The following is a 17,258-nucleotide window of genomic DNA, read 5'->3' on the forward strand; positions in this document are numbered from 1 at the left end:
TAGGTGGGGCTCAGGACAGATCTGTTGTGACAGACTACTCAATTCCTTCCTGACATCATCTCATTTTTCTTGTGCTTCAAAGCCCATGAAAAGCACATGTTCAACTTCAGACAACCCCAGTGACTGTGTGGTTTTGGTACAGAATACTCATTATAAAAAAGGAAAATAGCTAATCCTATCTCTTTTGCAAATCTAAAGCACTGATAGTGTGAGCAGATCATACACTTGGCACATGCAGTTGTTCCCAGGTGTTGCTATTTTTTCTGGTAGCACTGTTAGTGTCTAAAAGCTACCTGTAATATATCCATAACTAAATTTTTATTATGGGGGGAAATATTCAAATCCTATATTTATCATTTGTTTTTTAATTTATTTTTATTTATTTATTTTTGTTGTTTAACATGTTTTTTATTTTTTTAAATTAATTTATTCTTGTTACATCTCAATGGTTAGCCCATCCGTTGTATCCTCCCATTCTTCCCTTCCTCTCATTTTCCCCTTATTCCCCTCCCCTGTGACTGTTCCTGAGGGGATTGCCTCCCGCTGTATATGCTCATAGGATATCAAGTCTCTTCTTGGTAACCTGTTGTCCTTCCTCTGAGTGCCACCAGGTCTCCCCATCCAAGGGACATGGTCAAATGTGAGGCACCAGAGTACGTGAGAAAGTCATATCCCATTCTCCACTCAACTGTGGAGAATGTTCTGACCATTGGTTAGATCTGGGTAGGGGTTTAAAGTTTACTGCCTGTATTGTCCTTGGCTGGTGCCTTAGTTTGAGTGGGACCCCTGGGTCCAAATCTGCCTACCATAATGTTCTACTGGTAGTTTTCTATGACCCTCTGGATCCTTGTACTTTGCTATTCTCCCATGCTTATCGCATCTAGAGTCACATTAGGATGTCCTCCCCTCTGTCCCAGCTTCCTAGTAAGTGAAGGCTTTCGTGGGACATGCCCCTTGGGCTAGTATGCAGATATAAGTGAGTATATACCATTTGAGTCTTTTTGCTTCTGCGTTAACACACTCATTATGATCATTTCTAGCTCAATCCATTTATCCACAAATTTTGAGATTTCCTTGATTTTAATAGCTGAGTAGTATTCCATAGTGTATATGTACCACAGTTTCTTTATCCATTCTTCTATTGATGGATACTTAGGCTGTATCCATGTTCTGGCTATTATGAATAAGGCTGCTATAAACATGGTTGAGCAAATTTTCTTGTTGTGTGCTGGAGCATCTTCCTGGAACATATTGGCACAGGAGACAACTTCCTGAAAAGAACACCATCAGCCCAGTCCTTAATGTCAACAATGAATAAATGGGACCTCATGAGGCTGAGAAGCTTCTGTAAGGCAGGAGACACTGTCAAGAGAACAAAGCACCAGCCTACAGACTGGGAAAAGAGCTTCACCAACCCTACATGTGACAAAGGTCTAATATCCAAAATATATAAAGAACTCAAGAAACTAAACACTACCAAACCAAATAACCCAATTGAGAAATGGGGCTTGGAACTAAACAGAGAAATCTCAACAGAGGAATATCAAATGGCTGAGAAACACTTAAAGAAATGCTCAACCTCCTTAGTCATCAGGGAAATGCAAATCGAAACAGCTCTGAGATTCCACCTATTTATCATTTGTTAACTAAAGAATCTAAAGCCTGCAGCCTCTTGGGGGGCTTCTGGTCCTTATGTTATTTTTTAAAATGGAGAAAGGTGGAGCAGCTGTCTTTGAAGATTATTAGCTGGTTTAGCAAATAATTCTCACATCTATCAGATATGGCATGTAGTCCATTTTGAAAAAGTATGTGGTTATTTATATTATTATTTATTACAAAGTCCTAAATCAATTCTAAGAGACAACATTGATTTGTTTATTAAAATTATGTTTATGAAAACTATAAATAAATATATATGTGAAGTAAAAGGATAAACACTGAGAAAAAATACATTGCCAGTTGATTAAAGTGATGTTTCTGAAAAGTCAGAAATATCACAAATTGGGACTTCTATTAACTTTACCATGCGGTGGATGGACCTCTTATGTATGAATAAAGCAAAAGATCTGTGAGTATATAACCAAGGAGGATGTGGTCTTCCAGAGCATCTGCTAAGGTAATCAAGGTGTAAATTTATGGATTCATTCTTGAAATGACTGCAAATTAGCAAACTGAAGCCCAATCAGTTGATTTGTGTTCAATATGAAGAAAGCCTGTGTTTGTACATTGGGGTAGGTCAGCCAGAGACCTACCACGGACAGCTCAAGGATTCAGGGCTGTTGCCATGTGTGCAGAAATGCCTAGAGTAGATGGTGACCACATGATGATGTGGTAGCTTCCAGCCAGGAGGAGCCACTCTCTTTCAGTGGATTTCAGAGAGCATGCGCTCACACTAATGTGCTAATACTTGGGAATCCATTTTTGGTTTCACAACCTGGCCATTCGATTTCACATCCTGTACCCTGAGAAAATGGGTTTTAGAAGTGCCATTTGCTGAACAGAGTTAGATGTGAAAACAGAAATGATCAGCAGTGCCAAAAGTAAATGCCTCTGTGGATACAATCAGTGTCAGTCAGAGCACAAAGAGATTAGGTGAATAAACTAATATGTTGCATGGCACACAGCTGTGACTCAACTTTTCTTCTATGCAGATGTCTGAAGGTACATCATTTTTCACTTGTATAAGCCAGTTGTATTCAATAATCTGGTTGTTAGTTTTAGCATCAACTTTCTATAACTTATAATTACAGGGAAAAATAGTTTCTATTGAGGATTTCAAAAGGTTGTCCTGTCAGGGGATTGTCTTAATTGTTAACTGTGGTAGAAAGACCCAATTCGCAATGGAAAACATCCCCTGGAAAGAGATCCTGTATTATTTGTATTGTTTAATATTTTCATATGAAAATCATTCCTGATAATGTGAGTTACATCATCATACCAAATATAAATTTTCCTATGTCATTTGGAAGAATCTTTTGTATTGTTGCTTTGTTTGTGTATGTTTTTTTGTTTCTTTCTTTGCTTTGTTTTTTGAGACACAGTTTTTCTGTGTAGTGTGAATGCCCCAAACTCCCTTTATAGACCAGGCTGCCTTTGAACTCACAGAGATCTGCCTGCCTCTGTCTCCGTGAGTGCCAGGATTATAGGCATGAGCCACTGAACCCAGCTCTGGAAGAGCTCTTAGATTTTAAAAATATGTACCAGTGTGCTGATACAAAGGCATCAAATGGATGTAGACAATATATCATGCTGTCCAATGGAAGAAAAATCAGCATTAATGGACATAATTCAGAACCCACAAGGTGCAATAAAAATGAAAAAATAGAACAACATAGCACCTCATGTTTCCTGTAAGGAGTGGTTTGGGTTTTGTCTTCCCTCTACTGTAGGTGTTTGAGCTCTGCTTTAAAATCTCTACTTGTGACTAAATTGGAAAAAAATGGCAAATTTCTTTTCTGTGTGTGTGTGTGTAACATAGATACATATGCTTTGTAGCTGACACAAAGTCTTATTATTTGAATCGCTTCTAAACACAAACGTTCAAATTACAGGTATTTCAAAAAATAGCTTTACTAATTAACCATAGAAAACAAACTACACATATTATATTGTGTATTTCTTTATATTTTTGAATAGGGCTATAGGGGAAGGCTTCCAGTGGATATTTGACTTATTTATAATCTAGATAAATTATTAAATATCTTTCTCCAAAACTCATGAGCTCAATTCTAAATCTTAAAATTTAATGTTCCATGTGTGCTATGTAGCAACAACTCTCCAATCCAGGATCATAGCTGGATGCCTATGAAGTAGGTTGTCTTGCCTGAGGGCACTGAATAGTTCAAGGACAAAGAGGAAAACTAACGTGTCAGGGAGAATAGTTTTGGGCATTTAACACAGACCAGAAACTCTGCCCAGGAGCTATAAATCTCATTTAATCCTCTGCAAGTTGCTATTCCAATGTGTATCCAACAGTCAAGTGTCTTAGAAAGGACATTATTTACCCATCCAGATGAGAATTAATAGGCTGAGGTCAGATGTTATGGAGAAGGACTCTGCTTTCTGAGGACTAAGGGTAGGAGCATGGAATCAGGAGGCAACAAGGAAGAGGGCTACAATCAGGATGTAATGTGAAAAAAAATTAATGATAAAAAATTTTTAAAGGAAACATTTTGAACATCCTAAGAGAAAAAAAGAAATCATAGAACCAAATCATGAAATAATTGAAGTTAAAATAAATAAATAAATAAATAAATAAATAAATAATGAGAAAATATTGGCTTTCTCTAATTTTTTACTATCAAAGGAAAACTAGTAATTCCTTCTTTGTATAATTAACAAGAATGAAGCCAGACCCATTAACCTTCAAGACATTTCTAGAGAACAAAGCAAACAGCAAATGATTAACTATAGAGATTTTAACACAACTTAATAGGTAATAAGAAATATCTATACCTGATTAAAACCTGTTGGCAGGTGGATCAGCGAGTTCTTAAAAGTAATTTTAAAGAGGCATTTGTGATGTCTGTTTTCATGTTATTTTCTCAGACAGAAGATCTTATTTTATAGAAAAGCAAAGTGGTGTTTAAAGTCACATTAATGCTGAAGTGAGCATTTGGGTCTTCTTGTCCACAATCTGTACTATAAACTTTGGAAACTACCTGTGCTGCTGTAAGTCCATTTAGTGAAGATATAAAATCGAGTGGTGCTTGGAAGCAGGCCATGGGTTCTATAATTGGTATTCCAACTATTCACACAGGCCCTGAAGTGAAAGACCTATTATGCTCATTGCTACCCTAGCCATGTTGTATCCAATTGCAAAAGAAGGGTCTTGGCACAAAATGCTTAGACAGTCTACATTTTATCCTTTTTTATTCTCCTTAAATTTATGTCTTGCAGGACAAATGATACTGGTGTTCTTTCCTTCAAAGATCACTTGCCTGTAAATCAGATAATTATCACAGATACCAACAGATCAAACTCAGAAGCCACTTGGAGAATTGGCCCCTTGCGTTGCCATGGTGACCGTGAGTACACCCAGCCCCTTTCTGAGTTGTATGACCACGGGATATTTTGGTTCACTTATTACTTTTCCCTTAAGCGTCCTCCTAGTCTTGAAAATTACCCACAAGCCCATTACTTTTTCATACCCCATTGAAAACAAACAAGCCATGTTTAAGGACTCTCTGCTTCTCAGGACACTTCTGGAATGCCGTCTCGTTTTCTACAGAAGCTTCTTACCTCCATTTTCCTACCTTCCACATGGAATTCAGTGCGGACATTTCCTTCTTTTTTAAAACCACTGCTTTATCTGGAGTTTTTCTAGAAAACCTTGGCATTAAAGACTTCATCCGCCTTGAAATGAGCTGTAAGTGCTGTCATTTATAAGTTCAATGTCTGTGGTCCACAGAGCAAGTTTCACTTTATCTCCACCACCAGCCAAGAGTACAGGATTTTAGTGTCAAGAGAGTATCACTGACTATCAGTAAAATTAGCACTGAAGCTGTCGAATCCCCGCTAATGTGTTGTGGTTAATTTTGTTCTATCGTCATTTGTGGTTGTTTCATCAGGATATGTGCACTGCAGAAGTGGCTGGCATATCTCTTGCCATGGTTATTTCTTACCTGTCACTCTAAGCTGCCACACCCCAACATTACTTTATGGGGTGATTACTACTGACCATTCTCTTCATATTTGGGATACACTTTACCCATGCTTCAGAAGTTATTTTTATGAGCTGAGAAAACAGCTCAACCACTAAAGTCCTTTAATGCAAGCATGGGGACCTGCGTTCTGTTTCCAAGAACCCAGGTAACATAACCAGGAACTCTCATGACAGAAGAGGCACAGACAGGCTGGCTGAGCACTGATACTCATCCAGCAGAATTGGTGACTCTGTTTCACTGATTCCAAGTTCAGTGTGAGACTCAGTTCCAAAAAAATGAAGTAGAGATTAATTGAGGAGGCCTGTAAAATAATCACAAAGCCAAATTAACATGAAAGAAATATGGATGGGAAGTCATTCTACTGTGGAGCACAGAATCACAGCATGCTAGCAAAACTACATGCAAGTACTGAAGGGAAAATACAACAGTGATGAATTAATTTTTATGAAAATGAAAAAAACAACAGTGTTTTTGTCTGTTTCAGTAATAATAATTTAAAAGCCTGACACAGGTTTGTGTTCCTGCAAAGGAGTCAGTGATTTCACTAAAGTTGATTTCTTGTTCATGTTCAAATCAGACTACAGATTGTATTATCCTATTTATATTCTATTACATTGAGGAAATATTTTTATTCATATTCATGAGATTGTTTTTTCATAAAACCTCATAGATATTCAAAATATTTGGGGAGATTTTCAAAACAATGACAAGTTTGAAGAAACAAATTAATTTTATAGTAAGCTCCAAAAATTATAATACATATAACGTATCTGTCTTTGCCAGGATCAGTTCTAGGGTTTTCAAATATCATAGTAATCAAAAACTTTCCAGGAAATATCTTAATGCCAAATTCATTAGAGATTTCTCCTCTTGTTTGGTAGAACCTGAACAAAAATTATCAAGGGTTTGAAATGGCTCAAGTTCTTTTGATTCTCCTAGTGACTTTCTTTTTGATAATTAATTCAGGATTCCAGCCTATGGAATGGCATTACTCAGATATATGTGATCTTCTCACCTCAATTAACCCAGTCTAGATAAACCCTAACTAAATATCTTAGCAGATGGTATTGTTCTAAGGACATGGGTCTTCTCTCTGCAGGTTAGAGGTGCATAGCTAGTTATCCCCATGTGTACAATAAGACACTGGTAAAAACAGGGTAGAGCAAGGAAACTCAGAGTTCCAACAGAGATTCAGACAGGCACAGATGTCCCAGGTCCCTAATGCCTGTACTGAATAATTAGGAACAACTGAAGTGAGGAGGACATAGAGCACATTCACTCTTAGTCTTTAGAGGTTAGTATTGTTGATGGTGGTCCAGTGCTCCAGGGAGTTCAGAAATGTACACTCCACATTAATGGAGACATATAATTATTTTCCCTCAACATTCTGAACTGGCTTGTGCCTGCAATGTACTGATAATGACCTTCATTCTTCTTTCTTGTTTGCTTTCAGCTCCTTCTGAGGTGACATTTGCCATTGATGTTGGGAATGGCCCTGTTGAGCTCCTAGTCCAGTCATCTTCTCCTCTGAATGATAACCAATGGCATTACATCCGGGCTGAGAGAAACCTTAAGGAGACCTCACTGCAGGTGGACAACCTTCCACCGAGTATGAGGGAGTCCACAGAGGAAGGCCATTTCCGACTTCAGCTAAATAGCCAGTTGTTCATAGGTAAGAGACATTATAGATCACACTTTATGCTAGATATCAACAAGATGGCTTTATGCTCTAGTTCAATGAAAATTCCTAGTATTTTACGAGTAGAAAACAATTAAAATATCGTGTTATTTTTCACCATAGGTTCAATTTTATACAATGTTTTATTCTAGCTTTATGATCATTGTAATAAAGTTTATGCTACTCATTCACACATTTAGGGGCCATCCTGAACCGTTTTGATACCACTTGTCTGTGTATATATTGGTTTTAGAAAATGATGAAATTTTTTGTTTCTGTCATTGTAATAAAAGTTTATTAGTGGGATATGACTTTCTCACGTTCTCTGCTGCCTCACATTTGATCATGTCCCCTGGAGGGGGAGACCTGGTGGCACTCAGAGGAAAGACAGCAGGTTACCAAGAAGGGAACTGATACCCTATGAGCATATACAGGGGAAGGTAATCCCCCTCAGGAACAGTCAGAGGGGAGGGGAATAAGGGGAAAATGACCATTGAGATGTAACAAGAATAAATTAATTTTAAAAATCTAAAAAAAATGTTTATGGCTTTGGCCAAACTATTCTAATATATCACTCTTCTTGTTGATCCTTGACTCCTAATACTATGGTTAACAGTGTGATCAAATAGGGTAACTAAACTAACAACTTTAGTTTTCAGTAGTAAACATTGGGAAGTATGCTGGCTGGTTTTATGTCATCACGATGCAAGCTAGAGTCACTTAAAGACTCTCAGTTGAGAAATGTCTCCATATTTGGGCTTATAGTTAAGTCTGTAGAGCACTTTCTTAAGTAGTTATTGATGTGAGGGGATTAGAGATATGCACCGTATTCCTTCTCCCCTACTCCTCAGAAAAGATGGGCCCCACAACCACCAACCCACCTCAGTGCATCAAGTAACACCAGGACTGATCACATCCTTTTTGCTTGTGGCCTGGAGAGACAGCCTCCCAGTTCTAAATGATGTCAATCTTTATGCTCTAATTTAGAAAATAATAATTTGAAAGAAAAAAAAATGAGTTACAGAACTGTTAAAAGTAAAGTTTTAAAGTAAAAAGTATGGTTCTAAATGATAGCATAATGCTATATACCGAAGGGTGTGTGCTTCTGTGTAAAACTTGATGTTGGATGCTTAAACACACCTGTAAACAAATTACCGATTAACCATTCTACATGTCTTTCTTCATGTTCTACCAACACACACACTATATAGCTCACTACCAGCTATGCAGCTCAATCTCTATTCCATGTACATTTCTTATTTGCTTCGTTTATATTTAGGCAAATGTAATTTTAAAACCTGAAATATTATCAATGAATGCATACTTGCTAAAGGAAAGTAGGTACTAGAATGTGAGAGCATCAGATTTTCATTTCAACCCCCACCATATGTGTATTTTCATTAGCTATATCTTATTCATCCATCAGCAACTAAGATCAAGTGATTTAAAACCTTCTTATGATAATAGGCCCTTAACTTAATTATTACCTCCTGTAAGTAATATGATTTACTGCTAAAAAAAATCTTTTTATTTTACTTTTTTAATTCCATTTAAATATCACATTTTATTTCTTGGAAGAAGTTTGTTACTCATCAAGATTTAATATTTTCTTTTTAGTAGAATCTGTTCAAGTATTTTACAATTTTCATAAATTATAAATCATGTGAAAATCTAATTTACCTTCAGGCAGTCTTTATGCATCTTTTGGGTTGAAGCAGAATCTAAAAGCTTGGTTTTTTACATGCTCATAGCTACTTAACTATCACAAGAACAGAGATAAGAGGAACTTTGTGGAAGTTAAAAGTGAAGAGAGGCTGCAGTGTTTTGTGTCAAGGTTTTATCCTCAGACATTGAAATTGATTATGAGTGCAGTGAGCTGTGCAAATAAGTGGGTAGAACTGGAACAGACATCTTGAAAGATAGAGTTGTAGCCAAGGTCAGTCTAAGGAGCATGTCCACATCTCCTGTGATTTCCTCTTATGTGACTGCCATCTTAAAACTACTGTGCTTTATAGAGCTTGTCTTGATGAAAATGAAAAGGTAGAAACACTGCTGGAAGTCATCCTAGTCTGTGTCTTTATGTCTTGCTGTTTAGTGTTCAGTGACAGGTACTTTTGCAAATGATATCTGGTCCAAGGCAATTGAAATCCCAACATTTTTCTGTAATTCCCCTAAGCAATGAATGTATGAATGAATGAGTGAGTAAAATGTTTTATTTACTCATTTCCATTTTTTCCAGTCCAGTTGCTATTGATAAATTCCCACAAAAGCAACAGGGAAGAAAGGGCATATTTAGTTTACAATTCCTAGTTAGAATGCATCACTGGGGGAAATGGATGCAGGGACTGGCAGCAACTCCTAATGGTTTCACCCTACACAAGAGCCAACTGAAACATGCTATCCAAAATTGCTTTTTGCTACACCATCCAACCAATGGTCTTTGTCATCAAGAAGATTGATGTCATGAGCCAAAATAATGATGGAATATGTGTATATCTCTTAAAACAGGAAACCATGTAAGAAAGAAGCAGAAGACAGTAGATTCTTTTTGTTGTTCTTTAACCTCAATTATTCAGTAGAATATCTTAGCTCACAGTTTCTGGGCTTGGTTGATTTCTTTGTATTTTTGCCAGTAACCATAGTGGATCTCAATCCTTTCATGTAGTTTGCTTGATTCTTGACCATAGCTAAGGTGATCTTTTTGACGGTGATTTCCCACTGTATGTGGAGTGAAGGGTAACAATATCACTTTCTTTCCCATTGAGAACCAGAAGAACTTGATGGAATTTCTAGTATAATATAAGCATGCTTGAAATGGCTATACTTAGGAGTAACGGAATTGTTTTGATTATCAAGGAACTTGAAAATCAAGATTGAGACCTTTAAAAAAGGCTACATTTTCATCTAAGTATAAAGCCATATTTCCCATACTTTTAACTCTATAGTAACTGTTGTGTTAACAATGTCTTCAATTGTTCTAACTCTATAGTGAACTGTTGTGTGAATTTTTCCTGGGAGCTTTAAATACCTGTCTATTTATCCTAGACAAGACAAAATGTACAAACAATGAAGCAATTCCAATCAAGTCTACCTCCCAGAGACAGGGGTTCACTGGTTCATTATGTAACTATAACTGAAGCATGTTCACAGCAACATGGGTGTCTCAGGTAGCTTCCTCACTGACAGCTAACTCTGGCCTGGAGGATAACTCACAAAAGTATATTCCTCAAGGTCCTTGAATAACTTAAGGCATAAAGCAATAACTATCTGAACAATTGTTATTACATACATAACCTTTGGGAGGGGCTTGTAAATAACATAAATTTTCTTCATGTCACCAGTTTTAGTAATCCTCTCTAGGAAGAAGTGTTATGATTTGGGGGAAAAAAGCAACTCAGCAACTGTATATAAATCAAGATGCAGAGAAGGAAAGCAGAAAATATATTAGGATGACAGAAATATGTATGTGTAGAGACAGCCAAGTAACTCAATGTGTGGTTAGGAAAGAAGCCACAAGAAATCAGGCACACTGCCATCTGATTTATCAATGGAAGACACACTGGATTTTGCAAGTATTTCTTCCTTTTAAAAATTGGCAACTTGGGGATAGAAAATTGGCTCATCAGACATAGTACTTGCTGCTAATCCTGACAACCTGAGTTCAATTCACAGAACCCACATGGTAGAATGAGAAAACTGACTTTTTTCAGCTTGTTTTCTACCACTATGAATAACTGTGTCTCCCTGTATGTATATATATTTGTGTTTTCTCCATGAATGTACATGTATTTTTGAACTGTGTATGTTTTGTCCCTGTGTGCATGTACATGAATATGTGTATATGTATTTGTGTTGTCTCTCTGAGCATATACATTTATGTGTTCATGTGTGTTTATGTTCTGTGTATACATATACATGTATGTGTAGATATTTGATTGGGTGTAGTCTATGTGTTTCTGTATGTACATTGATGTGTACATGTGTATATGTTATTGAGATAATACATAGCCTCTTAAAATTTCCCAACACTTGGTCCAGTCTGTACATTCCTTACAATAAAAATAATCTACTCTATAGATTATTCTTCCTGTAAAAATAAAACAGGGGCAGGGAGAAGGCCCAGTTTAGTTCACTGTACAAGGTAGTACACAATGCCTCATGCCAGACTACTCTGGCAGTCTCTGGAAGGGGCATGAATTTCTTGTCTGGGAAAAGTGCACTAAGTTTTCTAGGTCTCTATACTGAGAAGTGCATCATTACCAAAGAAATTGCACTGGCAACCCTTTCTCCATTTATAAACATGTTGACTAAGCATACACAAGAATATATGCAATAGATCTTGCACTCACCACCTCTGTTAGGAGAAAAATGACACCAAAAGATAAATGAAGAGTTATTCAAATCTACAAAGAGGAGTGACTACAGAGTAACAGAAACAGAAGCAAGTGTTAGACTCCATAAATCCTCTCCTTTTTCTTGCACATAACCTCCAGAAAAAAATTAATGAGCATTCCTTTGTGATCGGCTTGTATGTGCCATTGATTTATCTTGTGGTTAAAGGAGACTTACACACCGAAATTGAAACAGACAAGACAGTGCAATTGAGGTTTGGCCTCTTTGCCTGCATTCTTATCAGAACTGGAAACAACCTCAAGTTTTGTCATTATTTCTGATTGAGAGACTAGCTTTGTGCCTCAGAAGTGTTCGATTTTATTCTTTGGACTCAAGCAGTGAATTTCATATGTGTGTTTTGTGGTCTGGTGACTTGGTGTCTTAGTTCTCTACTGCAATGGTAAGACACAATAACTAAGAAAATGCTTAATTGTGCTCAAACAAAGGGCTAGAGGCAATTTTCCATCCCCAAGGTGCTAATTATTAAAAGGAAAGAAATGCTTGCAATACACAGACACAGATTCCATCATGGTAGGAAGCATGGCAACAACAAGGCAGGCACAGTGCTGGAGCAAGAGCAGAGAGCTTATAGCTTGATACATAAGCATGAGGCAGAGAGAGCCAACTGGTTTTTGAAACCTTGGAGCCATCCCAAGTGACACACCTTCACCAACAAGGTCTTACCCAGCTAATTCCTCCAAAACTGTTTTACCAATTGAGTAGAGAGAATGTAAACATGAATTAAAGGAGGATGTTCTCATTCAAGCCACCATACCTGGGAAGGATCAAGGAAGGAATATTTCTAGCCTTCATGCCATTTCTAACCATCTCTACTACTCATTATTTTTTCATGTCATCCATTACTCTATCATCACTTCAACTTACAGATCACCTTCCTCCCATGTGTGTTTGCTGTGAGTGCACATATTTTTGTATGCCATACACATGTGAGTGCATGTAAGTGTGCATATCAGAGCATGTGGATGTCTGAGAACAGCACTTAGACACCTTCCACAATTTGTTTAAGACACTCTTTCTCATTGGCCTGTAACATCACTGTGTAGGCTAGGCTACCTGGCTTGTGGGCTTAGAAAATCTACCTGTCTCAAGCTCACATCTTACATTGCTGGGATTGTAGGCATGTACCACATAGCATAGGTTTTTCAAAGATTCTGACTCTGGTGCTCAAACTCAGGTGCTCATAGTTGTAAGGCAAGCATTTTACAGATCAACCCATCTCCCCGGCTCCAATATACAATTTGATTTTTATTGTTTATATTTCTTGTCCAAGATAGTAAATTTGATATGTTTAGTCTATCTACCTTGATAAGCACATATGCAGATATAGGTATTTTCTAGACTATTGGTTCTCAATATCCAAATATGTTACTCGTTAACATATTTACTCATATTTTGGTGACCACCAAACTTAAAAATAATTTTCATCACTACTTCATATGTGTATTTTTTCTTATGTTATGGTTTGTAATGTAAATATCTGTATTTTCTGATGGTCTTATGTTGCCTCAATGAAAGGCTGGTTCAACCCCAAAGGGGTCATGACTCAAGGTTGAGAACTGTTGTTCTAGATAAAAATTAATAGAGTTTTAGCATAATATGTTAAAGATAAATGAGTCTCAGTTTAGAGAGTTGATAGAGACAGAAAATAAATAATTTGTAGTCCCAGTCCTCAGTATTTTCTCCTACCCTCCTCCCACTCTCTTTTCCCCTCCATCCTCCTTTACCTTCTATTTTCCATTAGTCTATTTGGTAGAACTGAAGTATTTGTAAGTACTCTCCACACATCTGTCTTAGGACCTTGAGCTCAAGGGTTGAACACTAATTGCCTGTTTCCTAAGCCCAGAACTGGCCTCAGCCTATTCTGCGATCTCCTAAAGTGCTCAGCAGCTCACACATACAGGCTAATGGGACTTGTCTGTACTTTCCATCTCCCTGTCTCTTAGCACACATACCCTCCAATATAAAGAAAGAGGTGGCATGGAGTTGAAGCCCAACACCTGTCTTTTACTCTTCCAGTACACAGTACTATACCACATAAGTATAAGGGAATATTTGCAGTTTTGTCTCTTTGGTTCACCTAATAGATCTCTTCGAAAATTTCTAGAAGATATAACTGACTCTATTTTTTTGTTATTTCAGAATAAAGACATTAAAGGTTGTATAAAATCCATAATTTATTTATGTGTAGAGACCATGGTCATGTAAACTTTTATTCTTAGGAATTATAAGAAGAGCTGTGTTTCCCTCTCAATCTTTCCCTATCTTCAGGCAAAATTTCTTTAAAATGGGGTCTCCTGTATCACAAGTTGGCCTTGAACATGCTATGTGTTATCAAAGATGATCTTGAACTTCTCATCTTCTGGCCTTCATAATGATTTCTGAGATTACTGATGTGCACTGGCAGACATGGTTTATTGAGTGGTACTGGGAATTGAACTTAGGGCTTCCTGCACTCCAGGCAAGCACTCTACCAACTGACTCACATCCCTAGCTCTGACTTCCAGTTTAACCTACTTAAAGAAAGATTCAGCAAAGCTGACAATAGCACCACAGCTAAGTGTTACCAGAGATATTACTCTCAAGTTATAAGATAGTACTGGTGGTCAGGAAGAAGCTGAGATGAAATTACTTTCCATATGAGCTTCTGTGAAACAGTAATAGCATCATGATAACAAAACTTGGAGGGCCCAGAAAAGAAAGTGAGGAACTCTCCAATCAAAAGAACAAAAAGTTTTGTTTTTACTGATTTTCAAGGAGATGGGGAGAAGTTCCACACCTAATACCCTATTCTACATGTTGGACCTCATCATCATCTAGCTTTAACTCAAGACCATCTAATGTCTTGGCAGTAAGGAAGGCAGGCCTTGTTTGTAGCTACAAAGAGAAGAGAAAGAGCTTCTTGGTCACAGCAGGTTTCTTGTTCTATCTAGGGTGAGAGACTATAGCATGATGTTGTTTGATTTCTGAGAGAGAGATGTCAGCCAGGGATTCTGTGATCTACCAGCTATATCTATGTCATACAGCTATGACAGCTTTCATGTTTTCCCTCTTGTTCTTCACCATTAGGAGGGACATCATCAAGACAGAAAGGCTTTCTTGGATGCATCCGTTCTTTACACTTGAATGGACAGAAAGTAGATCTGGAAGAGAGGGCAAAGGTCACATCTGGAGTCAGACCTGGCTGCCCAGGTCACTGCAGCAGCTATGGAAGCAACTGCCACAATGGGGGCAAGTGTGTGGAGAAGCATAGTGGCTACTCCTGTGACTGTACCAATTCACCGTATGAAGGACCTTTCTGTCAAAAAGGTAAGGTGGGAATGTATATCACTACTGTGTATGGTCCTGTAACATCCAAATATTGTGGCCAATTATCTCATGGCCTTAGGCCATCCAATCCATTTCTATTGCATTAAATACTCCACTACCCATATGTCATGGTTAAACCAATGGTGCCTATTCCTTCAGGCCATCTACACCATTACTACTAGATGTTCCAATGTGGTACCTACATGGCATTGCAAAACCTGTGTCCTCTATACCCTCAAGCAGTGCTTATGCTTTGTATTCTCAGAAAGCTTTTCTATATTTTGACTCTGCTTAGTTCATCAAAATAATCATATCCATCCACTGGGGTTGTGTGCTGCCTGGCAGTCTAGCTGTGCTCAGTAATATTTGAAAATCGGCACACCATCTAGGCTGAAGAACCAGCAGAAGACTGAGAGTGGATCACCAATTTTCATATTTTAAATTACTTCTTCCCAGATAACCATAGTCTTTGTTAAGCTGACAAAAATTAACAAGGACAATTGATTCCTTGTCAATTTGACATACCAATACAGTACTATAAAACTGTAAACTTTTCATTCTGGTTTGTCTCTAAATTTTTTATTATTATCAATAACACTATATAAGACATTCCCACATTTATCTATCTATCTATCTATCTATCTATCTATCTATCTTTTGAGAATGGCTTTCTCTGTGTAGCTTTGTCTGTTCTTGATTGACTTTGTTGACAAGGCTTTCCTTGAACTCATAGAGATCTGCCTGCCTCTGCCTTCCCAAGTGCTGGGACTGCAGTTGTGCACCACTGTACTTGGCGACATTACCACTGTTAAAAGTCCTACAAGTTTGAAAAATTCAAACAATTTAAAAAGTTCAATCTCTTTAAATATCTGAAGTCCCTAAAAGTCCAAAGTTTCTGAAATGTTTATTTTTCTATTATCAAAAATGAGGTACTTATTTTTTTCTTATTTGAAGAGGGAGGAATCAGAGCATAGCCACAATGAAAGCAAAGACATAGTAAATGTAAACAGTATAAAAATCTTCGTGTTTGGTACCTGGTACCCACTAATGATCTGGGCCCCCAAGGGCCTAGACAGGTCCACTTCTATGTTTCTTCTCTCTACAGTTCAAATAGTTCCTCTCTTAGACTCAGGCCAGCTCTGTCTCATACCTACTCACCTTGTCCCACAGTCCTGACATCTCTATACTGAGTCCTTATCATCACTGATGGCTTCCTGGCCCCTCTCTTTTGTGACTCTGAAACTACCACATAGTGCCAAAAATGAGCTTAAACCCAGTGACACCTCCAAATGATATTTCTACTGTAGCTGAGGTAGTATCTGTAAAAATGACCTCTCTTGGTCTCTCCTGATGCTGTAGTATTTTTTTTTCTTTTGTCAAAGCATTTTGAGTATACTCTCAATTTTGTTTGCCTGCTTGTTGGCCAACGGACACTAGACTGTCTTCATTTTTTTATGTTTATGAATAATACTACCACTGTAATGCATGTTCTTATTTATAAATGGCGTGTTTTAGTTTTCATTTTGTATGATTTTATATTTATTCACTTGAGGATGCAAAGCTGTTGGGGCACATATTTTCTATGTGATCCAATAGAAGACAAACAATCACTTTCAGTATTTGGTTTCTCTTCTTTCACTTGTAAGTGAGCTCATGGTGCAGAAATTATAGAGCTAGCTGCTCCATGGGGAGTATAACTTTATTGTTTGTAGATATGAGAGAAAAAAAAGACAGAAGCAACTGTAAGAGTCCAAAACAGAGAGAAAAAGAAGCAGATAGGACTGGCCAAGAACAGGGCTTTCTTCTGCAGGGGTAGGAGAATGAATGAGAGAACAGCAAAAGAAGCAGATAAGTTGGAATGAGCTGGGTGCTTACTTGCTGGTTTTGTAAACTGGAATATCTTGGGAGCTAGCACAGTGGGGGACATAAGATGGACCAATAGGCAAGGATGTGGGCTTTGTAATGAGTAACAGGTGTATACATATGTTAGGTACCAAAGCACCCTGGGAGTTAGCTTTGGGCTTGGATATGCAATCATATGTATACGCCAAGGAAACGGTCACATTTTGTGGCATGCAGAAACCTGTTTCTGCAGGTTCCTGAGGTATGCTGCCCATGAGTATTGATCTAGCCACCAAAAACCCTCCTAAAGTACAGGAGGGTTGAGCTGAGCCTAGACTTTCATGTTGGATCAA

General features: G+C 37.7%; 1 protein-coding gene across 1 annotated transcript in view; it reads left to right on the forward strand.

The window, feature by feature from the left end:
• CNTNAP5 (contactin associated protein family member 5) overlaps window positions 1-17,258 on the forward strand; it is an 893,510-nt gene that overhangs the window by 745,704 nt on the left and 130,548 nt on the right. Inside the window, exons 15-18 of the mRNA XM_084797079.1 lie at window positions 4,900-5,027; window positions 5,198-5,368; window positions 7,120-7,338; window positions 14,824-15,063. Of these exons, the coding sequence (XP_084653205.1) occupies window positions 4,900-5,027; window positions 5,198-5,368; window positions 7,120-7,338; window positions 14,824-15,063 (758 nt within the window). The remainder of the gene's footprint in view (window positions 1-4,899; window positions 5,028-5,197; window positions 5,369-7,119; window positions 7,339-14,823; window positions 15,064-17,258) is intronic.

Source organism: Acomys minous (genome assembly GCF_964271855.1).
Source record: "Acomys minous genome assembly, chromosome: 1".
Taxonomy (NCBI): Eukaryota; Metazoa; Chordata; class Mammalia; order Rodentia; family Muridae; genus Acomys; species Acomys minous.